The 27,500-nt window shown below is 35.4% G+C and overlaps 2 protein-coding genes across 2 annotated transcripts in view; one reads left to right on the forward strand and one right to left on the reverse strand.

Moving 5' to 3' along the window:
- LOC125648817 (GON-4-like protein) overlaps nt 1-27,500 on the reverse strand; it is a 51,969-nt gene that overhangs the window by 2,993 nt on the left and 21,476 nt on the right. Inside the window, exons 16-27 of the mRNA XM_048875804.2 lie at nt 26,738-26,888; nt 25,098-25,328; nt 23,662-25,001; nt 22,253-23,463; nt 21,228-21,450; nt 19,388-19,505; nt 18,643-18,780; nt 3,650-3,802; nt 3,022-3,203; nt 2,725-2,926; nt 1,024-1,233; nt 1-398 (exon numbers count right to left, since the gene is read on the reverse strand). The exon at nt 1-398 is cut by the window's left edge and continues 969 nt beyond it. Coding sequence (XP_048731761.2) covers nt 1-398; nt 1,024-1,233; nt 2,725-2,926; nt 3,022-3,203; nt 3,650-3,802; nt 18,643-18,780; nt 19,388-19,505; nt 21,228-21,450; nt 22,253-23,463; nt 23,662-25,001; nt 25,098-25,328; nt 26,738-26,888 — 4,557 coding nt within the window. The remainder of the gene's footprint in view (nt 399-1,023; nt 1,234-2,724; nt 2,927-3,021; nt 3,204-3,649; nt 3,803-18,642; nt 18,781-19,387; nt 19,506-21,227; nt 21,451-22,252; nt 23,464-23,661; nt 25,002-25,097; nt 25,329-26,737; nt 26,889-27,500) is intronic.
- LOC125648831 (growth hormone secretagogue receptor type 1-like) lies at nt 11,109-14,303 on the forward strand. Its single transcript, XM_048875825.2, has one exon. The coding sequence runs from the start codon at nt 11,725-11,727 to the stop codon at nt 12,949-12,951; it is 1,227 nt and encodes a 408-aa protein (XP_048731782.1). The 5' UTR covers nt 11,109-11,724; the 3' UTR covers nt 12,952-14,303.

Below are 27,500 nucleotides of genomic sequence, written 5' to 3' on the forward strand. Positions count from 1 at the left end.
GTTCTAGATACTCTTGATAGTTGAGAAGATTCCTCGATCTTCAGCAATGCTCCACCACTGTTCATTTCCTCTTGCCGCTTTTGGTCCTGAGATGGAATAAGATCTGGTAATTCACTGCTGAGCTGAGATTCCTCGGAGTGTCTTCCTGAACCCCCCTGTTCATCAGTTCTAGATTCTGACGCCGACTCCTTCTCTATCCCCTCTTCACTGTTTTGAACACCATCATCAGCCATTTCACTTGGCGGTTCGGATGTGGATGGTAGACTCACTATCTTGGAAGCCTGATCATCACTAGCTGCAGTAGATGTACTTGCTGATTTCTTCACAGGAGAATCTGCCATCTCATTGATGGAGAAGAAACGTCCTTGCTTCCCCTTCTTTCTACTGGATATCTTTAACTGAAAAAAAATATCACTGGACACTTACTTTTCCTTTAGTAAGAATAACAATCTTTTCTGAATGCATATTGAAATTGTAGTATCTAAAGCAACATGGTTTAAGAATTTCCAGCTTGGTTTTACATTTATTCCTTTGTATCTAGGAATTTCCAGCTTGGTTTAAACTTTATTCCCCTGTGTCTAGGAATTTCCAGCTTGGTTTTACCTTTATTCCCCTGTGTCTAGGAATTTCCAGCTTGGTTTTACCTTTAATCCCCTGTGTCTAGGAATTTCCAGCAATGTCCAGCTTGGTTTTACCTTTATTCCCATGTGTCTAGGAATTTCCAGCTTGGTTTTACCTTTATTTCCATGTGTCTAGGAATTTCCAGTTTGGTTTTACCTTTATTTCTATGTGTGTAGGAATTTTCAGCTTGGTTTTACCTTTATTTCTATGTGTGTAGGAATTTCCAGCTTGGTTTTACCTTTATTCCCATGTGTCTAGGAATTTCCAGCTTGGTTTTACCTTTATTTCTATGTGTGTAGGAATTTCCAGCTTGGTTTTACCTTTATTTCTATGTGTCTAGGAATTTCCAGCTTGGTTTTACTTTTATTCCTACGTGTTTAGGAATTTTCAGCTTGGCTTTACCTTTATTCCTATGTGCTTTGGTTGCATGATCTGGACATTCTCCTTCTCGGCTGCCTCCTCATCCTCCTCCCAATGAGCTGCTGATGTTGGCTCTGCTACCATCTCCTTTTCTAGAGGGTTGCAATTGGGATTGATCTCTGGGTGGTATTTCACCCTCACCTTTTTCAGAACTTGTTTGTTTATTCTGTAGTAAAGCTCTCCATCTATCACCTACACAAAGTAAGTTTGTACGATAAAAAAGAAACAAAAAATTTGTAAATTCTGTAAAAAAAAAACTCCTTAAATACCTGGGACAGTATAGCTTAACTAAAATTTCATTTTACAATTATTGTAACATGTTTAAAATGTAGACACAGTATACTGTAAACAAATTCCATTATCTAAACAGATACAATAGAAGATGAGTACATGCAAATTCATACCTGCAAAACTACATGTATCTTTAATTCAAGTCTACAGAATATTTGTGATGGACAGTACTTTTTGTCCATCACAAATTTTCCAAGATCATGGTGCCACAACTTTGTTTGCTGTTGAAGCAAGTAAATTCATAAATTACATATAGCACCAATGAATACATGTACATGTATAGGTCAACTAAAATTCCACATACTGTACAAGAGTTCTATTCATTTGCTATGTTCATAGTAATAATAAAGCAACAAAGTAGTTGACCTAATTTAGGTTTATACGTGATCAGTAAATTTCATATGGGGCAAAAGTGAAACTCTAGCCCCATATTACAGATCACATATAAACCTATATTAGATCAACTACAAACCACGTAATGAATATATCTTACCGACTGCCAATTCTAAATGGCATAAATGTACGAACAATAAATTAAAATTTGCTTGATTATGAGTAATCATGTAGGATGCACACTGTCATCTGAAACAATTATGACGTCACACACAAGTGACGTGGAAACTCCGTAGCTTACGTATTTGCGTTCAATGTTAGGCCTAGTGTCCATATTCAGTTTTAACAGTTAGAAATTTGTTTCTTTGACCATAGTTTTCAACTGTGTTATTGAGCAGTCCACCTTTTTGAAACCAAAGTAAATGTGGAAAGGGAAATAACTCGTAAATTGACGTGTATAAAAATTAAAGACTAATGACTACCATTGACGGTGTATGAAATATAAGTGGTCTTCATGTGATCGATGTAAACCAATGATAATATTACAATTATAACATTTCCGGTAGAGGTAAGTAACAAAACCAATCCAGAATTTAAAAAGTCTTTTTATTCCGTTTAAATCAGAGTGCTTAGTAATGACAGGTAAATGAATAAAATTTCATAAAACTTGCATTTCCTTGTTTGTATGTTTTTATACAGTAATGAGTGTTATAGTTAGAGCAGGTGCTGTACAAATCAATACAAATACTCAGTGGTTTAAGAGTTGATGCGTTCTTGAAATAAAACATTAACTGTGTTTACAACGTTTTTGTGAACTACATTAATAAAATGTAAAAATACTCATTATGAAAAATTCATTGTGTGAAATAAAAAGTTTGGGCTAGCATCAGAGGATATAACGTTTATCGGATATAACGCTCAAATTTTCTTGATCCCATAGAAAACATTATATCCAAAGTTTTCTGTATTTTGACACTATAAGGAATCTAAGCAATGAACTTTAGCAGTATAAGACATGCAAATCAGATCTTTAATTTTTTAAATAATTTAACACACTACCTTCAAACAGCAGTTTGTGCAGTGTATATTCCTCATGTGGAAGTTTTTGGCTTTGGGATTTTGATGACAGGTACACGTGCACTTTTTGGTTCCATCTGGATTCTCATCCTCCGGGACTACCACTTCCTCAAATTCATCGAACTTGAATCCTTCCTCTTCATCGCTGTCTCCGAGAGTTATCTCCTCAAATTCTGTCATGTAGCTGAAGTGTAAAAATGTGTTTGTCTAACTTCTGAAATATTGAGACACATTTAACCATTAACTGCATTAAGCATCCTACCCACTCTCGAATTCTACCTGTCAGGAGGCCTTTCATCCTCAAAGAAACATGACAACTCGTCCAGTAGATGTGGCTGGGACTTCAGCACCGGTTCTAACAGCTCCTTCACTGCTTTGTCCTCCTCCTTAGAACCAGGACTCCACTTGGTCAGAATTTTCATGATTTTCTGATAGTGAGATGGGTGTCTTTCAGCATACACCTAGAAAATATATATGTTCACATGTATATTTAATAGTATGATACATCTTAATTATATGACAATCTAGTGTTAATCTAATGACAGAATTGTTTTTGCAAGCAATTAAAAGCAAGAATTGTGGCCTTTTATGGTAAAAAAAAATCCATAGCAGATCCAGTCATAAATGGTATAAGTTGCAGTACATTTTCAGATTACTCAAACATCAATACAATTGTACATTGATAACAATTATGAGTACTAACATGTTCTCTATAAATGTACCACAATTCCTCCATGCATTTTCATGCTGAGAAAGCTTGGCACATACCAAATACAAAGCCATTTTAATTTGTAACAGCAGAGAGAAGACTGACACTAGTCTGTGTCACTGACCAATCAAAATATGGCTACACATGTAAACAGAAATAACACACCCTCCTCAGTACAGTCATACTAGCACAACCTACCTCTAACTTGCGTAGGAAAACCCTAGCTCTCCTGAAACGCAAGTTTTCCATGAAGCAGCCACACTCCACGGCTTGGCTAGGGGAAAGAAAAACCGAGAAGTCCTCCACTAAATCGGGAAAGTTCTTCAGGAGTTCTGTCATGTCTCTGTATAGCTGTAAATTTATACATGATTGTTAACATAATACTGGTGGATATCATTGTGATGGCAAGCATCAGAGAAAGCCCCACTTTGTGACATTATTCAAAGGTTGGCTGATAGTATATCGTCTAACGTCCTGCTTGAGATTTTTTCACTCATGTGGAAGTAGAGGGCTGCAAATTTTAAGCCTATGCTCGACACTTATGGCCTTTGAACAGGGAGGGATCTTTATCGTGCCACACCTGCTATGGCACGGGGCCTCGGTTTTTGCAGTCTTATCCGAAGGACCGCCCCACTTAGTTGCCTCTTACGACAAACAAGGGGTACTGAGGACCTATTCTAACCCGGATCCCCGCGGGGTTATTCAAAGGAGACTTAAACTTGATATGTAACCCATTGATATCAGCTCATGTACATTGAATGTATAATTTTTCAATTCAACAGCTGCAGTGATAGCTAAACAAGAGGCCCACAGGCCTTATCAGTCACCTCAGCATTAGTTAAATATATCACTAGTCCACAGGCCTGATCAGTCACCTGAGTATTAGTCAAAAATATCACTAGCCTAAAGGGCTATGAAATTTAGAAAACATTTCCTATTCTCCATATCTACGCAAATTCTAATATTCAGCAACAATATAGAACAAGATGTGTTTGTGAACCACAAATGCCCCCGATAATGGCCAATTCCGAAGATGGCCAAGGTCACAAAGACAAATATCTTGGTACCAGTAGAACGATCTTGTCAAAAGAAATGCTCATGTACAATATGAAAGCTCTAATATTTACCATTTAGAAGTTATGACCAATATCAATTTTTTTTAAAGTAGGTCAAATGTCAAGGTCAAAAGGTTTAGTACTAACGGAAAGGTCTTGTCACAAGGAATACTCATGTGAAATATCAAAGCTCTATCACTTATTGTTCAAAAGTTATTAGCAAGGTTAAAATTATCAAAAAGTAGGTCAAACTCCAAGGTCAAGGTCACAGGGTTAAAAATGTTGGAACCCACGGAAAGGTCTTGTCACAAGGAATACTCATGTGAAATATCAAAGCTCTAGCTCTTAATGTTCAAAAATTATTAGCAAAGTTACAGTTTTCAAAAAGTAGGTCAAACTCCAAGGTCAAGGTCACAGGGTCAAAAATGTTGGGACCCACGGAAAGGTCTTGTCACAAGGAATACCCATGTGAAATATCAAAGCTCTACCACTTGCTGTTCAGAAGTTATTAGCAAAGTTAAAGTTTTCAAAAAGTAGGTCAAACTCCAAGGTCAAGGTCACAGGGTAAAAAATGTTGGTACCCACGGAAAGGTCCTGTCACAAGGAATACCCATGTGAAATATCAAAGCTCTACCACTTGCTGTTCAGAAGTTATTAGCAAAGTTAAAGTTTTCAAAAAGTAGGTCAAACTCCAAGGTCAAGGTCACAGGGTCAAAAATGTTGGGACCCACGGAAAGGTCTTGTCGCAAGGAATACTCATGTGAAATAACAAAGCTCTAGCACTTACTGTTCAAATGTTATTAGCAAGGTTAAAGTTTCAGACAGAATGACAGACAGGACAAAAACAATATCCCCCCCTCCCCCCGATCCTCGAGGGCATAAAAAGATGCATTCTTATAACTAGTGCCTATACTGATGAAAGATTTTACTTAATATATGTAACATTAACACAATATGACTAATTTGGACCTGTCCTGGAGTCAAAACCCTAGGTTTGCGAAATTCACAATTTCGGAACATCATTTTCTGCTTTTTCTAAACATGCATTTTTAATTTCTACACCATATTAGCAAACCCAAAGAAGTCTTTTTAATGATAAAAAAGAGATATGATTATAATCTGCTGATAATAAAGTCTCCCAAACAAAGTACTGGTTTGTATAAAAGTGGGCTTTTTCTGAGTACTATTTTCTCCCACATTAATAACTCCCTTACACAATGTCTATGTCAATTTTTAATAATTTTATTTAAAAAATCAACATCAAAAAGACCTTGATTTTGAAATTTGAAAAAAAAGACCTTTGTTTCTTTTAGTAAAACTAGTGTCACTTGACCTTGATCCCCATCATCTCAGCATTTCTGAAGATCCCATGTCTCTATCAGTCCCAAGTTCTAAAGTTATACAAGTTTTTATATGATCACGGTCAGAGGACAAGGTCACTGGAATCACTTGACCTTGATACTAGTTTTTAGGTACCATTATCCTCTCATCATTTCTGAAGATCCAAGGTCCCTAACAGGTCTGGTTCTTAAGTTATATAAGTTTTTTATGTTCAAGGTAAAAGGTCAAAATCACTGGAGTCATTTGACCTTGATACTAGTTTGTAAGTCAAAATATCCTTTTCTCATTTCTGAAGATTCCATACCTCTATCGGTCCTGGTTCTAAAATATTACGAGTTTTTATGATGAAGGTCAAAGGTCAAGGAGTCATTAAACCTTGATACTAGTTTGTCTCCTCTTATCATTTTTGAAGGTCCCATGTCTATATGAATTCCTGTTCTAAAGTTATACCAGTTTATATAATCAAGGTCCAAGGTCAAGGTCACTGGAATCACTTGACCTTGATACTAATTTGTAGATCTCATCATTTCTGAAGATCCCATACTTCTATCAGACCTGGATCTAAAGTAATACCAGTTTTATGTTCCAAGGTCAGAGGTCAAGGTTACTGGAGTCCATTGATCTTGATACTAGTTTGTAGGCCCTGTTCTTCTCTTCTCATTTCCAAAGACCTAGGGACTCTCACACAAATATAGGTAAACTGTCTATTCGAGACATGCTTAAAAAATGACAAAGTTCAACAGCACGTAAATTTTTTTGAAAAAATTTCTGACCACTTTGAATTCAAAAAGACACATGCACATCTCAATATGTCCATAACAACTGTACAAAGTTTGAGGAATGTCAAGTTAGAGGTCTAAGAAGAGCTGATTACACAAAATAGGTATACTGTCTATTCAAGACATGCTTAAAAAATGACTAAGTTCAACTACATGTAAATTTTTGAATTTGAAAAATAATCACTTTCAAAAAGGCACATGCACATCTTCAATGTATCCATAACAACTGCAAAATGTTTGAGGAATCAGTGATTGGGATAAGCAAATTGCTAAATGTGACAATGGCGCGTTACCAGCTATTGTCAATGTGACATTTCTAAACTGAATGTGCCATATTGAAATTTTTATGCAACATTTTAAAATGATAAGTCCGAGAGACCAGTAAATTATAATCTAAACACAACTGACAGACTGTATTGCCATAGGTAACTTTAGTTTTATTATTTGTGTTAAATTTACATTTTGTTAAAGTAAGGATTCTCATTGTGATTGTCTGTTTTGACATTTCCGCAGCATCGTCTCCTTCTGCTCCTACGGTGTCTACTGCCAGTCCTGGCTTATTATTCAGGCAAAAATTAAAGTCAGTTTGCCCTTTGTCAGGCTTAAGAAATTTTTTCGCAGTGGCATCTCCAGTCCATGTGCATTAAAATTGCAATTTAACGGTATTAACCAATCAGATAACTTTTTACTGTTTGATTAGACACTGAGGAAATCTAATTCATACTTGCACTTAAAAGAACGTAAAGTTGTACTATTACTAAAGCATTAACAGCGATAAAGATTTTTCAAGCACTTAATCGATATAGATTAAGTGGGGGATCAGCTCAAAACTTGAAAAGTTCGTATATCTACAATGTCAGTGGGGAAAAGCTCAAACTAGGTATATCGACAATATGCGTCACAACGGCGCAGTGTTTCAATATTCTATGCGCCATATTTTAATTTAATGCGACTATGGCGCAGGGCGCATGCTTATCCCAATCACTGAGGAATGTCAAGTTAGAGGTATGAGAGGAGGCGATTACACAAAGTAGGTACCCTATTAAGGGACACCCGTCCGCCAACCAACCATCACGCCCACATGTCATTCACCATTCTATAAGCCGTTTGCATGTTGTGCAACCCGGCTAAAAATAAGTTTGGTGATCATTTCATTTACCATACTACATGATATGTTAATGATTGTCAGAACAAAATCTGCTGACAGGTTGGCTTCCTTTCACTCCAAGTAGTAAGTGAAGTCATATAATAATTGCTATATAAACAAATTAATTTTTTTTATTAACATCATTATTATCATTTAATAATGAACTAAAAGTGCTAAATATGGCATAAACAAAGTCATTTTTGTGACTTTTTATCCTATTTGATCAAATTAGTCATCATCGTGACCTTTTGTCCTGTGACTTTTTTGTCCTACCGCTTTTGCGACTTTTCGTCCTGTGACTTTCTGTCTGTCTACCGTATGGCTAGCCTAGATTATAGTGCTATCTAACACTACGTAGCCAATAAAATCTTGAATGCAGCCAAGATAAAAAACATTTGACATTCATTTTGAAAATTAAGTTTCATTCGTTAAGTATAATTCAGATTTAAGAAAGTTCAAACATAAATGAAAGCACAAACTATGGTTTATAGATGTGAAATAATTGTACAATTGAAAAAATTAGCTTATCAAATGTAAAACTATATTTTTCTCATTTATGTGAAACTAGCGTGCCTTACATATGTTTCTAAAACATCCCCTTTTTTCAGTGCTGACTGATCTCAAACATGAACTGTGACATAATCTGAATACCAGTATAAATATATAGCACCCATTTTATAAGCATTATGACATTTAAGAACTGTATTCATCATAGATTACATTTTGCAATAATCTAAAATATTGAAATTATTCTCTCCTCCTCCATAATATAAAATATTGTTTGATCTGCATAAAACTTCAAATTATGTGCTACCAGCAGTTGCAAAATTTAAGACTATCACTACAGTTGCAGCACAGGGTAACTAGAGCCTCGAAAAAAGTCATGTGACTTACAACATAAATACATCTCTTACACACACTCTTTTATAACCTCACTTTGGTTTTATAGTTTTTTCTATTGACATTCAAACCTATTTTTAGAAGCTGGCATGATTGTGGCACGCGAAGAGCACAAGATAGGGTCTAAATTCGAAAAAATTATACCAGTTTATGACAAGTAATTGACATAATCTTATACTTGACATTTTTATTGCAGCACTCTATGATTAAAAACCCTTCAAATCCAAACAAACTGACAGCTTAAAGTTCATTGAATTACTTCAGCACAAAAAGTAAGAAATGAGCAATATAACAATAAACTTGAGAGTTGATTTCTGTGCTGTTGATATTTCTTACAATCATTATAGTGCCTATGCATCATTTTTATGTTCTAATATTACAGATGATCAAAGTCCCAGTTTAGTCTACTTGTTTACTTTGTAGAAATTTTACTGTAATTTTATGTCTTGGATGTGAGAATGGCCATAAGGACAAATAAACACTGTACGATAATGATTTTCTTTAATGTAAATGTGTAAAACCAACTTCCTTAAGTTAAAATACAAGATTCAAAGTAATTCATATTCACAGAATTTAAAAATAATTAATAGATAGTTATAGACATTGCATCATTACCAGTACGTGTCATTGAAAAAATAATAATATGGTAATGCCAACAGAATGTCCATTTAACATTTGTTTGGCTATATGCAAATTTTCAATCTTTTTTAAAACAATCAAGCATAATTAAATATCATAAAAATCAAATAATGTATTCTATATGCACTGGCCACAGGTGAGGGTCCACTGTCGATATTATTAGAAAGCAAGTAAAATTTTTAAAATTGGCTAAAATGGTCACCCCAGGTACAGCATTGTACAAAATTATTTCCCAATATCAAGGTAAGTTAAGGTTGTACAATTTTTCAATTCCAACTTGGATGCATTTCTAATGCATAAATTTATAAACCTTTCTTAAGTCAGATAAATGATTTTATTAACAATAATATGTTGCTTATCTTCTTGTTTATTAAAAGATGACACTTTCCTAATGATTACACTCCTGGGCCTAACTGTGATAATATAGTACTCCCCAATTTTTAACATTCCTTCCCCAGAATTGATCGCGGTCTGACAATCACTAACTGGGGATGATCCGCAGCATATCAACACCGATACTGTACTAACGTAATGATTTCTTGATTAATTGTAGTGCAAATGAGTGCAATGTCTAATGTCAATGTCTAAAAAGTGCACTGTGTATTTTTAAGATAAAGCATGGATTTGAAAATTGCTGGTCATGTAGCTTTAAAATATATGGAAGACACAACCTTCATCTCATTAATAAAAAATCAATCATTATCACATTATCATGTAAGGATGAATACAAAATATTCTGACATCAATCAATTCTTCTGACAATTACATTTACAGGCCATCAGATAATTTTAAGTATAAATAACCCACTATCATAATGGCTGACTTCTCCCAAAACACAAATGGAAAAATAAATATCATTATAATACACCAAGGTACATGTATTTTGATATTCTTTCTTAAAGACTCTAAAGAGAGAGAGAGAGAGAGAGAGAGAGAATTCTGGCTTTTACTGAGCCATGGAGAGAGAGAGAGAGAGAGAGAGAGAGAGAGGACTCTGGCTTTTACTGAGCCATGGAGAGAGAGAGAAAGAGAGAGAGAGAGAGAGAGAGGACTCTGGCTTTTACTGAGCCATGAAAATTCCGCAATGTAAAGGCCAAGGGACTACTTTCAATTTAATTGTGACATCACATCTGCTTACACATTGTATAATTATTTAATCACTGTGACATCACTTTCTGTTTACAGATATTAAACACAAACACTAAATTTGTCTGCTACTGAAATGTAAATGATTGTGTGCTTCTCCAATTTGAAAAATATGTAATAAAAATGTTAATGACTAAATATTGGGAAATATGCCCACCCTTGCAAGTTCAGCCCTCTTTTCTGAGCAAAGATCTGATTCTTAGGTACACAATTATCTAATCAATAACCTATAAGTAATATAATATTCCTTATCAAACTGAATCTTATTGCCTTGTCACATAGCTCGGTGAGTTAACAAATGAAACTGCCAATCGACTATAGATTGTGAGTTTGAGTCTAGCACAAGTTTGATTTTTTTCCAGATGTCTTTCTATTAAAGCTGCATTCTTTTACTTGATAAGGTAAATTTTAAAGTTTTCAGTTACAAAATATGATTGTACATATCCCTTACTTTCCACCCATACCAATTTCTCTGGTGTGTTATTTCTTATTAATGTAACACCCACACAACATGCAAATCTAAACTAATAATATAGAACAAATGCAAAGTTTCCATGAATTGTATTTTCACATCAACTTTTGGGACACCCTGTACAGTTACAATCTACTTTAGGACAATACACACTGTATGACAAATACTCAACACTTCAGCCATCATAATTCTTAACTCTTCCCTTTTGATGACAATGGTCCAGTATTTAATGGGGGAGTTAATATTTAACACATATCCCAAATAGATTATCCTTCATCTGTTTATAGACTTCAAACAATGTGACAGATCTGACAACAAGATGTAAGATGTCTTTTGTCTAATAGACTTTAAATGTATTGGCGGATGTGAAGAGCCATGATATTTGAACAATCAGAAAGACAATCTCCCACTCGAGACCAAATTTGAGTTGCCTTGCCATCCGAGTGTTGATTTAAGTAATGACAACAACTTTTCCGGAGATATTCTTACCCATCTTGCAGTCAATGTAAACACAACTTTTTTTGGGATAACAGCTGCGGTGAATAGGATACTTGCAGTTTCTTGGTGCGGAAAAGTGAAAAATATACCGAACAGCGACGAATGGGAAAATTACAATCTCTCTGGGCCAAGATGCTGTTATCATATTTCTTACAAGTGTAACAAAAAACTAAAAATCAATAAGTTAAAGAACTTTCGTTGTGACCATCAGACTTCATGAGGATTGTGTTCAAAAAGGTTTCTCCATGCTTAATGTGACACTGTTCTAGCAACTAGTACGACATTTTTCAACAACCATGAAGAATGATGTTTTACTGAGGCGCTTTGACAATGAAAGTTTCCACAATGATTCTGTGATGACCACACCATCTCCACCAGTTTATCGCCCCCCACCAAGTCTACAGGACATACTGAATACGTACTGGGAATATCGATTTGCAGATGCTTTTGGCATATATGTGTTCCCCATCGTTATTATGCTGGGAACCATTGGAAATATTCTGAGTTTTCTTGTTCTGTGCAGACATACCATGAGGACAACCTCCACCTTCATTTACATGCAGGCTACTGCCGTGGTGGACCTGGCTGCACTATATATCAATGCCTTCAGAAAATGGTTAACCATTCTTAATGACGGTAAAGACATAACTACCCAAAGTAAAACAGCCTGCATCATCATGCATTTTCTTTCCTACTTTACATACGATTATTCTGTCTGGTTGGTTGTTGCAATGACAGTGGAAAGGTTCATTGCAATTCATTTCCCACTTAAAGCAGCACAAATGGCCACTACGTCAAGAGCTAGAAAGGTAACATTACTGCTCTTTTTCATTTTTGTTGCCATCAATAGCCTCATGTTCTGGACCGTTACTATTGACGATCGCGGATTCTGCATCCCCGAGGAAGAATATGAACACTTTCATGACAAAGTAATGCCATGGCTGGATGCCACCATTTATTCCTTCGTTCCTTTTGTGGTGTTGCTAACATTCAACATCATGATTATCTATGACAACAGAAAAGCCACTCTTAGACGGCGCTCCATGCGAAGTCAGAACCAAAGGAGAAACAGAACAGATTCAAGACAGCAATTTCATCAAAGACTAACAGCCATGTTACTTTCTGTTTCATTTTCATTTCTAGTGTGCACGAGCCCCAAAGTTATTTTCATGTCCATCAGAGACAGTGCTTTCCAATTCACAGTTGATGGAAAAGTGAATTATCATGGTTATGCATCGTATTTAATGGCTTCTCGCATATCTGACTTTTTTGTGTATTTGAATCATTCCATCAACTTTTTCCTGTACAGCATTCATGGGCAGAGATTCAGGAGAGAACTGAAGAATGTATTATGTTGTGCTAGAGGTGGTTTAAGAAGAATCAGCACAATTTCTCAGAGCCTGGACGGAATTGTACACAGCCGTGCTACCAGTGACACAACACTAGGTAGCCATCACTCCAGGAATGATAATAGTGTCGTCAATCCCAATCCTGCTTATAACCAATCAGAAAATTACATTTGAATTTTCTTCAATTTTGCATTGGAAAATGTAATTCTGCTGGCTGTTTGTGCGGAATTATTTTGGAATTATTTTTCTGCAGTTAAGTATAATCATAAATATGTTATCTTTGTCCTAGTTATTTGCTACATGTACATTTCTCATGTGCTACATGTTTAAGATGTACATAGGTAAATTAATGATTGTGTCCTTTTACTGCATCATCCTGGTCCCAGTTTCGGGTTGCAAAATCATTTATGTTAATAAATCATTTCATTATAACTTGAGAAGCTCGAGAAATTCTTTTCAAACAACATATATATATATATATATATATATATATATATATATATATATATATAAACTCAAGTAATTCCACCCTAATGTGATATCATGAGAGTTTGCAAAATCAATGTTTTATTTAGATTTATGCATGATAGGAACAAAAATTTTGTTGCAGTCTTTTCTGATAGTTACTTGTAAAATATCTTGTTAAACAAAAAATATTTCGAAAGCCTATTGTATATCAATAATCAATGATATGTTTCAAGATATTGAATTCAAGGGCAATAACTGTTTTCATAGATATCTTCATCAAGTCCTTTTTGTGGTCGATTTCCCTTATTTTTCAGACATTTGGTAAATTTTTGTGAAGAAATGGTTTCATGAAATTGTTGTGAATACTATTACATGTATACCGTTATAACCTGGTTTTTAAAAAAAATTTGATCATGGACACATTTGAGCTGAAAATTTACAAATTCTATTTTTCCATTTCTACGGTTTAGAATGCTTAATTAAGGTATCTTTAATAGTCAAATAAAATTTGAACATTAGTTGTTGAGTTAGAAGTGAGATACAACACTCACAATTCTGTGTTAAGTAAACAATTAAGGCTCGTGCCATGTATTTGTTTACATATAGATTGTTTAATAGAAAATAGCATGTTTAAAACAAAATAAGATGTACCAAGCACTAGAAAATATTCAATTGTGTTCAGATTTAACTTGTAAATTGGAAAAATCTGCTTTAAAAGAAACTTTTACTAGTATATCTAACCTATGTAAACAAAAAACATAGCACGAGCCTTGTTTCATAACGAAGAATTGTGAGTTCTGTATCTCCCATGAACCTTGACAACTTACATTCAATTTTTTGCTGACCATTAGAAACACCCTAATTAAAGCATTCTAAACATTAAAAATGGAAAATAAAATTCAAAAATTTCCATGCCCTTTAATGAAAATTGCAATTTTCTGATGTTGATATATGATTCTGTTTATGTATTGTCTCATATCTTAAAAAGTGTGATGAGCTGTATATTTCATTTGATAATTTATTAGGTTTGACTATAATAAATGGGAATAAATACACTTTCTATAGTTTTATCAGATAATAATGTGAATGTTGAGTTACCTTAAGGAGGTGTACTACATAATGGTCGACTTCCTATTCAAACATGGTGAAAATATAAATATCTATTCCATTTTGATATAAATGCCTAGCTGAATAGCTTAGTGGGTTGGCATGTCAACTCCTGAACTGATCATGGGTTTGAGTCCAACAGGGGTTTTAAACTTTTTAAAAAAAATTACTTTCTACCAAAACTGCATTTTTTGCCTAAATAAAGCAAATTTGAAAGTTTTCGATTTCAAAATATTGTTGTACATATCCTCCACTTTCCATCCATATCTCTGGTGTAGCATCCCTCCTTAAATAAACATAACTGCACTAAATGAAGAAATATCTAATATAAAGCACAGATAATTCACTATATAATATGAATACCCACTTTTGAACTCATGACCTGTGGAATCTCCTAGCAGCGTAACTGACTGTTCATCTAGCAGGCGCGTAGCTGCCTATACGCAAGTACGCAACTGCGTACACATTATTTGAGAGAGAGAGAGATACTTTGCCGTTAAGATAGTTGTGCCTAATATAACTGCATTATATAATTATAATCCTGGTTTATGATTTAATCAGCATCATAATGTCCATTCAATCAATTTCAAATCATTAACATAATGTTGAATATCATTTTAATGTTCATCATACAATGTATGTATATGTAGTACATTTATACAGATTAGGATATTCTTCGTTATTGGCACTCTGATTTTGACTACGGATAACTCCATTTACCTGGTCTAAATATAGGGCTCACGGCTGGTGTGACCAGTCGACAGGGGATGTTTACTCCTCCTAAGCAACTGATCACACCTCTGGTATATCCAGGGGTCCATGTTTGCCCAACTCTCTGATTTGTATTGCTTATAGGAGTTGAGATTGATCACTGTTCGTTATTTTCACCTTTCATCAGTAACATTTACCATACATGTTTCTACCAATACCATGCTGTTGAAAACAACGGGGGAAAATCATAAACGAATGTAAAGTCAGCCCACGTACACACGATGAACACTTTAGAAAATACTTTTGTGAATTCTTTTGGGTTTTGAAATTGACAAAACCCTGTTTCTATTCACAAAATAGGTGATTTCATTGGTAAAACCCAGGAGGTACCCCCTGGACCCCCACAAGGACTTTGCCCTGGCCGCATGGCGGCCCTCAGATCCCTTGCTATGCTTCGCGTACACTTCGTTTTCTTTCTGGCTACGTGCCTGATCTAGGCAAGTCTTACAGCTGTTTTCTTTGACCTTGGAATTCTCATTACACGCTATATGGTCATTGAAAATAGAAATTGACTTGTGTATCTTGTACAATCCTCTTAAATTTTCGTCAAATAACTATATCCCATTTCCAATCTCAATGTCTGTGTGACAGAATTCCATCATCATCGAAAGCAAGTTTTAGACTTGCCTAGATGGCCAAGCAGTATAGTGTGCTGGTCATGCTGATAAGTGATGGTTCTCCAGGTTTTATGTGAATTAAATCTGACAAGAATTCAATTTCGGGAAGTTTGTATTTTGAGAAATAAATAGTTTAAGAACAATCACTCAAATGGAATACTGTAATGGGGAAATGATTGCGGTGGTTTTAATTTCGGTATGTTCACGGTCTGGGATTTTTCCGCAAAATTGAAACAACCGCAATCATTTTGCAAGTGTGACACAATACGTTTTGAACAGTTACCAGTAATCTGAACTGAATTGAATTCCGCAAAAATAAAACTACCGCAATTAGACTAACATGAAAAACTGCGAACTTTTAGCATTGCGAAATTAAATCCACTTACTGTATTATTTATTATTATCTAATGCGACAGATTTTGTTGTTTTATTAGATTTTTAGTATTTTTGATTATTTTTAAAAATATATATATTCATCTGTCTCGTGTATTTAAGTAACTAGAAGGTGATCAATGGGACCGCCAGTCAACAATTTCTTCATTTCTGACCAGCTATCTATTGAACCGGCAACGTATTTCTTCTTATCCTGTCTCTGATAAAAGTCTTGAAATTTCATTGGCTGAAACCAATAATGTACAAAACAATATTATGCCTCTTACTAATACCTAATATTGCCAATTTGCCTCTTACACATGGTTTACTGACCACAGATGTGCACTATGATGTCAACAGAATACTTATAACCTGTCACAAGAAAGTAGTCAGCACCTATTATGACATCATAGGTAAGAACATTTTTTTTAAAAGTACTATCAAAGAGGTTCACACCTGAGATTTGGAGTAATGTCAATTTTTTGGGAAGTGTATTTTTGATTTCTACATTGAAGGAGAATTAGGAAATTAAAAAGAAAAATTGGGGTTGCAACGCTTGTTATTGAGCTACAGTGTTCTAAACATGACCTTTTTTTTTTTACACTTAAACTTTATTCAATTAAACTTGAAGTATATAAGTATAAGTACAGATTTTCAATAAAGTCTAGAAAACTGTCAATACATTCACACACGAATGGACACACACATGCACAGACTGATCACATTATCAATTCATGTAAACCACTTCACAACAAGGGAATGCAGTTTTCTGATTAAAATGTTATCTACCACTTTTTAGAATTCCAATCGAGCTTGGTTCAAATTTGAAAAATCACAATACAGTAAAACTTCAATATCTCGAACACCAATATTTTGAATACCATGGATATATCGAAGTGATTTGGAAGTTCCAACCACTAATTCTTTAAGCATTTCCCCTCAATATCTCGAATCCTCGGATATCACAAAGTTTTTTCTTGACCATCAAGTTCGAGATAACGAGGTTTGACTGTATTTCTGAATATATGATAAAATATATTTGCTCAAAATATCTTTTTTCTACATGACCTGTTTTTTAAAAAAATTTAGCCATAGATTTAAAAATATTAACAAATAAAGTTTTAAATTCTCATAGATATATTTTTTTTTTTAAAAATTAGAACATCAAGCCGAGTCTTTTTGATATTGGTATCATGCATCCAATCACAGCAAAATTTTTACTCTAAAATTTCTCATTTGCAAACAAAACACTTTTGTTTATCATTCCAAAAAAAAAACCCCCACAAAAAATTCATGCAAAATAACTGGATTTTACAAAAGAGCTTGTAACACTCTTTTGATGGTAAAATCATACTCCATATATGAAGCTTAAAGGTCGAGGTTTTCAACTGGTCAGTTTTCCGGGGCGGAGCTAATTTAAGGCAGGTGTGAAGCCCCGAGCCCGAGGGAACCTTGCTAGCTTGTGTACACCGTCCCAAATACACAGGATGTTATCTGTGTTACCTGCATTACCTGTACGTTTTTGTAAGATTGAAAAATTCATGGTAGTCATTTTTCTTGTGCAGGTTAATCGAAATGTTGATAATTAAATCTAATGAATCAAACATGTAAAAATTAGAGCTCGATAAATTCTTTTTATATAAATGAGAACGTTAGCCATTGAAAACTTAGGCAGAATATTCTTTATTCTAAGTTTTCTTGTATCCATTTGACTGCCTTCGTTCGTCAGATACCCAGTATCCGACGATGTATGACTGCCAAACATACAGTTTCCGACGGGAGTTCCTGCGTACTGCGGTAGATTTTCTGGCTATGTACTGCTGATGTACCGGTCATCGTCCCACGCCCCATGATGACTAAATATTCCAAAACAGCTTAGAAAGTCTGTTTGAAATATTTTTCTGGATCCCAATTCCAACCATTATATGCAAGAAAGGTCCCTTTTAGCAACAATTTCTCTTCCGATAAGTTGACAGTTACATGTACTTTGGTCGCCATGTTTCGAGGGGAAAATTACACTTATAAATTTTCAACTTCAAGTGTAAACAAGATTACATTAACGTACAATGTATTCACTCATAATTAATCTGTTTAGCATAAAATCGATGTTCGTGTAAATTATATTCAACAATCCATAATAATTATTATCAATTGTACCCATTCCTATGCATAACCTACTATATTCTATTATAATTTATGTAATTGTATGCAACTTACTACTATTTTGTGACTATCTCTACATGAAAAAGCCAAAACCGTTTCCCTCTTGAGCCAGATTATGCGGTAAGCATCAAAAGATTTCACGGACGCTTCGATCTCTAGATAAGATAGATAAGGTATAAACAAAGACTAGTAACTAAATGTCCATCAATTTCTATCATCCAATCTGAAGCTTAATTTCTCCTGATTGACAAGGGTTCACAGACCAGGTAAATTTGAAGGTGGTGCTCATTTTCTCAGTCTTTAAACAAGCCATGAAATAACTTTTGTGCAAGATGCAAACTTAAATATTTATGAAGAAGCAAACTACCTTCACTGGTGACTGTTCAGACTTCCCAAACTCGTAGAGGATTTTCAGGAATTGTTTATATGTGGTGAAGTCGTCTTTCAGAGTTTCTGCTACCTTGGTCAAATAAGCCTTTGCAAATGCAGTGTCTCGATCATCTTTCTGCATAACGGGAAAAAAGAATATGATAAAGCAGTTCCATTTTCCCAAAGTAAAACATAAAATTTCAATTATGGTACCACCTTGGTCACATGGAGTGTGGTTTGGAAAAAACTTGAATCTATACTACATGATGATGCTTGCATGTCAATTTGACATTTTATAACATTGCTATTCTTGAAAAGATTTTTAAGTGGAAACGATTTGAACTGAACATTTTTAAATTTTATTTTCCCATTTTCAATGTTTACAATGCTTAACTAAGATGTTTCTAATGGTCAGTAAAAATTTGAATGTCAGTTGTTGAGTTACAAATGAGATACAGCACTCACAAGTCTTTGTTATGTAAACAAGGCTCGTGCCATGTTTTCGGTTAAATATGGATTGATAGAAAATTTCATGTTTAAAACAAAATGCGATGTAACAAACACTAGAAACTGTTAATTTGTGTTCAGAATTAATTTGTAAATTGAAAAAAATCTATTTTAAACGAAACTTATACTAGTATATTTAACCTATGTTAATATAATACCAAAGAGTGGATTTGGAATAAATAGGCCTGCACAGTGATCATTCTGTATAACACAGTAACAGTATGTACTACAATCACCTGAGGGTCTGTGTCTACAATATCAGGGACCAGCATGGCCAGGGCAGCGTCTTTTCTTCGTTTTGTTTTACTTGACAGGTCTTTGGACTCCTTGGACAGGGTGCTTTTTGGATTAAATCTGGGGAAAAGAATAAAACTGAGATAGTAGAATATACAAATGTGCTTATCCTCTTTCTTGAGAGTTAATGGAAAAGAGACAAAGATTTTACAAAACAAAATCACAAATATCACAAAATGCAGTCGTATTTCCTGTACTACATGTCTATCAAGTCTCTAGATAATTTTTGAAAATGACTTCAATTTTCAAAGGAAAAGAAACTACAAAATATTTCAGTTCACTCTGGACTATGTTTAGATAAATCTTATAACACTGCACAATTATTAGACTGTTCTACATAGCACCCTTTTATTCTCCATATGCATCCAAAAGAGGACTGGATATTATTGACGTGTTGATAGATTCCAGTGGGTGTTTGTACCCAGCAATGAACAGTGTGTTCAATAAGTTCACATGACCACAAAACTGAACAAATTTTGTTAGGAAATAATATCTAAAGCCAAACAGCAGGCTTTTCACTCTTCAATATATTTTAAGAACAAAGCGATTATTCTCAACGCATTTTGATAGATGAGAGATTCTTAATGGAAAACTTTCGATAATACAAATTGTTGTAGAAACAAGACATGTTTGTTAAACAATAATGCCCACAACCATGGCCAAGTTCAAATGTGGACTTCTTAAATACAGAGGCTGCACCCTTTGATCCATGACCCCCAAAAGCAATCTCAAACAATCTTTATTATACCAACCAAGGTGCAAATATGAACATTTAAGTCCAAACTCTTCTCTATTTCTTGCTGAAAAACCAAACATCTGCTTCAAAGTAACAGAGGCTACATCCTTTGACCTTGTGACACAAAAGGCAATGTAAGCCAGGTTTTCATTAACCCTACCCATGATGCAAAAATGTATGAAACTTCTACCTCTTACTGTATCACTTAAAAAATTACTGGCAAGACTAAAGTTGTTGAAAAGCAGACAAAAGCAGTGTTCGAAATTCAAAATTATTTCCAATGGGACCAAAGGAACCACAGTAAAAGGGTCTACATGAGTCCTTCCAAGGCAATGTAGGCCCAAAAATTACCCATCACATTTTTTTGGGGGGGAAAATAAAGACTTGAAAATGCCACATTGTTTTCCTTACCAGATTGGGCAAAGTAAGTTCATTTCACAAAGGGTGTCTGTCACAACTCACAAGCATTCACAGTATGAAACAGTCAAACATTATAAGTGACATAACAGAGTTTTAAATTGTCATGAATAGTTTAAAATTTATTTAGATTTTAATTTGAAATACCATTTAGATACGTATGAAAAGCAAAATTGATTCTATCATGATACAATTAACTAGTTTTACCAATCTCATACATAATTTCTTTTAAAGACGCTCATTGGTTCATTTATTTCAACAAATCCAATCAAAATGCTGAATAGATATAAACTAGGTAATCTAAATGCATAAACCAATGCACGTTGTAACGTTTTATTCCCAGTAACTGTCTCGGCCCAAAATTATGAGAAGGACCCATTTAGTCGTACTATTTGCGAGTCCTTCGATGTGTACGTCGGCGCAGGACTGACACTAATTTTGAACACTGGACAAAAGGACAGAAAGACAGAGAGACGTTAAAACCAATATCCCTCCCAATCTTCTGTCTCTGAGGCATAAATATCAAATTCAAAATGAATATTTTTTACTCAACGAAATGAACAATGCTGAAAAATTTAACATGAGAAAGTGGACAGTGAATGAGTGATAACAGATTTTTGTTTCCTTACTTGATGGTGGTACTGGCAGCCATGAGGTCTGCAATGTGTTCTGAATCATCATCATCCTGGCTGTCGTCGAGATTAGGATCTTCAGCCTCTGTGTCATCACTCTCCACAGAGTTACGTACCTCTCGCTTCTTGTGAAATTTTGACTGAAGATTCTTTCGTGCAGATCGTTTCTTCTCCTCTGCCGTGTCCTCCATCACCTCATCCGACAAGTATTCGGATTCCGCTGTTACAGATAACAAAATGTTACAAGTATTCGGATTCTGCTGTTACAGATAACAAAATGTTACAAGTATTCGGATTCCGCTGTTACAGATAACAAAATGTTACAAGTATTCGGATTCTGCTGTTACAGATAACAAAATGTTACAAGTATTTGGATTCCGCTGTTACAGATAACAAAATGTTACAAGTATTTGGATTCCACTGTTACAGATAACAAAATGTTACAAGTATTCGGATTCCGCTGTTACAGATAACAAAATGTTACAAGTATTCGGATTCTGCTGTTACAGATAACAAAATGTTACAAGTATTTGGATTTCGCTGTTACAGATAACAAAATGTTACTAGTATTCGGATTCCGCTGTTACAGATAACAAAATGTTACAAGTATTCGGATTCCGCTGTTACAGATAACAAAATGTTACAAGTATTCGGATTCCACTGTTACAGATAACAAAATGTTGGAAATACTCCTGATTTCATTGAAAGTAACAATTGGATTTTGTTGTCTGTAGCATAGAAATATGTGTATATTTCATGTTGTTAATGTTTGATCACATTTAAAAACAAAAAGGGCAAATGTAAGATGGATAAAATGCATAGTATGAATACCGTATATACTAAAATAGCTATGATTTACAGTTTTTGTAAATGTGACAAGAAAAAACATGTCTTTAACTATTTGTAGTTTATGTTGACAATTTTCACTACACATACATTTATGCATTCATTCAGATTTCTTGTCATAGAGAGAAGATAAAAACATTTTCCTACACAGGCCCATTCCTAAAGTGCTTTGTTACCTGTATCACATTCACTGGCCGTCTCCACGCCTTCTACCTCGGTTTCTGCTTCATCCCTTAGTGGCTCTACTGAATGTGGTACCTGGGTGGCTTCTGACCCTCGGGTTCGAATTTGAAGGTCTTTTCTTGGCAAACCTGGTGGGCAGGGCAGTATTTTGCAGTGAGCTTTACCCAAAACTCTGTTCATGATTTGTGAGGCAGCCTTTTTGGATGGTGATATTACTGTTTTCACCACAAGTCCTTTAGGACATATTGCCCGGGCTTTTCTCTGTAGCTGCTGCCTTCTAGGACTTTTTCTGGGACTTTTGTGTGGACCCAAGAATGGACTCACTGTTTTGTCTGTTGGTGTGTATGGTTTAGGTGCAAGAGGACGATATCTACTTTTAACAGGTGTCGTCTCCTGAGCTTTCTGGACAAAGCTTTCGGCACACTTCTTGGGAGAGAGCATTAAAGAAGAGTAAGTCGCAACAATTTCCAGGGCTGATTTCATTGGGCTGGCTGAAACTAGAGGTTTAGACTGTGTAAATGATAAACTGTTCATTGATCCTATTAAATGGGCTTTACACGATGACTTGATACCGTCTGCTTCCTGTTCTCCACTTCTGCTTGTGGACGGAAGCTGGTTCACCTTCATTTTATTTTCAATTGGTATCCCCAGTAGTTTTCTCGATCTGGAATATTCTGGAAACTGTTGAGCAGAAGAAATAGTTTCTGTTGTTCCATATACCTGTGAGACATCAGTGTGAACATTTCTTGATTGATTCACCTCTAAAAGACTCAATGATGCAGCAGAGTCTGGTTCTGGTGAACGTTTGATAGAACTTGTAGATTCCCTTCCACTGTTGTCCGCAGCAACCAGGGTGGCATTCACACTAGTATTGGAAATACCAGATTGATTGCTGACTGGACTAAAACCTGGTATCATGCTGTCACTTAAAAACACATTTTCTATTTCACTTTGACTCAATGTATCTTTTTCTTTCTTTTCCATCTTTTCTGCAGACAAATTACTTTCACAAGCATTCACATTCTCACTTTTGTTCACTTCTGTAACTGACACATCATTCTTCTCCTTGCTTTGGTCTACAGGACTAGGGACATTGTCTACCACTCGGATTAATAATGGACTACCTGGATTTCCACAGAGTTCAGTCTGCACAGACTCCTGATGTAGGGGTATAAATCCTGGTGAAAATGGCTTTTTCTTGATCCTGAAGAACAAAATCATGTAATGATGGCAATGAAGGACTGCAAATTTTTACATTAAAACACTTTCCAAAAAACTTGAAAATTTAAAATACATCTGTGTCCATTTTAATAGCAACAACTGAGTGTTGGAGTCACTGGAGTCTTATAACATTAATAATCCATGTAACTAGCGCAATGTATGTACAATTTTAACTGCTTACCTGTTTGGGGATTCTGAAACAGCATCAGAATCTTTCATATTCACTCTCATCTTCAAAACTTCCTTCATCATTTCCGGATGAACACTATCTGTCTTTTTCATTTTAACTGTTGGCTCAATTTTATCAGGAGAAATACACCTCTCAGTCTGAACAGAAACAGTCATTTCACCACAGCTTTGCATTCCTGTTGTCAAATCCTCGATGGGTGAATGTGCCATACCCATGTCACCATCTGAACCAACATCAGACAGACCCATATTGTACAGTTCCGTCGATGATACACCAGAGTGTATGGGCAGATTTGATGACAAAGGATTATTTTGAGGCAAGCATGAATCTCTGATGACAGACTCTGATGAGTGAAACTTCTCACTCAAGATGGGCATACTTTGGCAAGATGGAGTAGTAACAGTCTGACTTGCTAGAATGGGCTTTGTCATTGTCTGACTTGCTAGAATGGGCTGTGTCATTGTCTGACTTGTTAGAATGGGCTGTGTCATTGCCTGACTAGCTAGAATGGGCTGTGTAATCGTCTGACTTGTTAAAATGGGCTGTGCAATTGTATGACTTGCTAGAATGGGCTCTGTCATTGCCTGACTAGCTAAAATGGGCTGTGTCATTGTCTGACTTGCTAGAATGGGCTGTGTCATCGTCTGACTTGTTAAAATGGGCTGTGTCATCGCATGACTTGTTAAAATGGGCTGTGTCATCGTCTGACTTGCTAGAATGGGCTCTGTTATTGTCTGACTTGCTAGAATGGGCTCTGTCATTGTCTGACTTGTTCGGATGAGCTCTGTCATTGTCGGACTTGGCAATGTTTGGATGGGTAAGCTGGGCACAGACACAACATGACTAGACAGAGTAGGAACTGATATCATTTGTCTGCTAAAACTATTAACTAAGGTACATGTAAATGGATTAATAGCACTTGGAATAGTGTTCAAAGGTAAAATGTTTTGATTGGACACAGCTGGGAAACTGCTTGATAGCAAGGGTGAAATGGGTGAGTCTGTGGAGCTAATTTGATTGGTTATCACAGGACAGGGAATAGTAGTCTGTTCAGCTACCATGGGTAGAGAAATTACTGGACTGTTTGATAAAGGCAATCCAAGAGTTTTGGTTCCTGAAGAAAGTGATACATTTGTCAGAAGAATTGCACTGACAGGCAGTGTACTCTGTGTAGCACTCGTCTCAAAGGCAGGCGATTCCATGCTTGGTGACACACTGGCTACTTCTGATTTCTCTGGGGTAAGGTTTGGGACTATAATAACAGTATGGACTTGATCTTGTGACTTGGTCATGGGTGTAACTGGAGCGGAATTGGACTTGTCATCCTCGACCTAAGAAATGAGAGAATATTTTCAACAACTAACAAGCAAGTTTATGGTACTTGTATTAAGTGAGTGTGTCTTTCAGACACCAAGAAGTAACCATACCATTTCTTTGCTAACAGACACCAGTGGAATGTTGACACTGGATGACCTCTGCATCATTCCATTTTTCTCCAGATCCTCATCAGTGCTAGCCATGATTTCGCGAATTTTGAACTCTTTACACCAAGTTGGCAGTCTCTCAGTGTCTTGATTCTTGGGAGATTTCATGTCAGGAAGGGAGAAGACTCCAGTGAAATGTGGGAAATCTGGCAATTTCTTAGTCAGCTTGTAATTCTGTATAAATATATAAAGTTCAAACACTTAATTTTTAACATTCTACAATCTCAATGAATCAGCAAGCAAAACAGTCAAGCTGTAGTCTAAGTTACAGTTCATCTAATATAATCTCATGCATTCAATTCCACAAAAACAGAAAATCATAAGTATTAGACTAAAAAGAACACACACTTGTTGAATACCTAAATCAAAATGCATCAAACCATGTACATGTAATTCAACATAAAGTTCCAAACATAAAAAAAATCCTTTATCGTGTTGTAAACTTTTGATGACAAAAACACAAACATATTATACAGGTGGAAATGCAAGCCATCAACAGACATAGCAGGTGTACAATCAGTTATCCAGGGTGTATAGGGATTTACCCCGGATTGTATTCCATACACCCTGCGGCCACAGAATGTTGTAATACAATCCAGGATAAATCCCCGTACCCCTTGGATTGGACCTGGATAACGAATTCATTTCCTAGGTAACCAGTTGATATTACACGTATCACTTAGTGATTCAAACAAGAAAATTCATGTCAAATATTTTACAAGCCAGGGGTAAATAAAGTGACATCATAAAACAAAGAAATTTCATTTCTGAAAATACATGAGGGTATGAACTGCGATGTGTAATGCTGGCATACTTCATGAAGCGTGTTTGCGTTTCATTAAAAGGATGTTGGCATGAAGTGCTGCAGTTCATATCCTCATGAATTTTTGAAAACAATATGATCTATTTCTTATATTTACATTCTACTCTCATTTCTGTCAGAATTCCCAGCTATTAAAATAGATGAACTACCGTACATTTATCAAGATTTATAAGAGAACCATTTACAACTACAGCATGTTCATGGGGAAATGGCTACCATTACATTTTGTAAAGATATCGAATGTAAATAAATTTCACTGAATAGTAACGAATATGTTATATTAAAGGAACAAAAGTTATAAAATTTGGTATCTTTGTATGTAGAAAGACCATGCATTGTGATGTCACATTATTTATCCCCAGCTTCCACAGGGTATACTGAAATTTACACCTGGGTTTGTTAACCAATCAAAGCCTATCTTACAAGCTAGTACATGAAGACGAATCAGGGATTAGAAAATGTGTCATACAGTATATCTCACCAACAGGAACCATGGTATCAGATGTAATTTAGTCACAAATTTTAGAACCTTTTTTAAAGAAAATTGTACACATACTGTACATGTTTAAATTCGTGGTTGAATACATGTACGTAAAGACATCTCTGTGTACAGCAAAAAAGAAAAAAGAAGCAAGGGATTTGGAAATGTATTGCATGTACATTTAATCCAATCTTGGTGTCAGATATGAAGATACTTCGCTTTGAAGTTTCCGAGAACCCGCAAGAGAATGAGTGATGGATGATGAACAAAATGTAGCACCTTTATAATGTTTGGGGAAGCCTTGGAGCTGGTGAGATTCTTGATGCGAATTCTTATTTGTTCCTCTGTTTTACATGGAAGGAGAAACTTTCTGATCAACTCATGACTGTATGGCAGATGTTTAAACTGGTCCAATCCAAGAGCCATCAACCTAAAAACACACATGCAGAATATTTCTTATACGTCTTATTTTCATCATTTCCATTTTCTCAAACCACATGCACTGTACATGCATCTTGCTGAAAAAGGGTCTTCTGGATATCTTGATGTATGTGAAAATGAAACTGAAAGCCATGTATATATTACCTTTGTGTAATGATAGCAATGTGTCAATGAGAAAACGTTAGAAAAACAAGAGGCCCATGGGCCACATCGCTCACCTGAGTCACCTTGGTCCATATCAGAAGATTTTCCATATCTATTTGCATGTAAAACCGTAGTCCTTATTATGGCCCCAAACCTTCCCGTGGAGGCCATGGTTTTTGCAAACTTGAATCTACACTATGTCAGAAAGCTTTCATGTAAATGTGAACTTCTTTGGCCCAATGGTTCTTGAGAAGAAGATTTTTAAAGATTGTCCCTATATATTTGTATGTAAAACTTTGATCCCCTATTGTGGCCCCATCCTACCCGGGGGGGGGGGGGGGGCATGATTTTAACAAACCTGAATCTGCACTATATCAGAAAGCTTTCATATAAATCTCAGCTTTTCTGGTTTAGTGGTTCTGGGAAGAAGATTTTTAAAGATTTTTCCTATATATTT

The sequence above is a fragment of the Ostrea edulis genome, chromosome 5 (assembly GCF_947568905.1).
Source record: "Ostrea edulis chromosome 5, xbOstEdul1.1, whole genome shotgun sequence".
Lineage (NCBI taxonomy): Eukaryota > Metazoa > Mollusca > Bivalvia > Ostreida > Ostreidae > Ostrea > Ostrea edulis.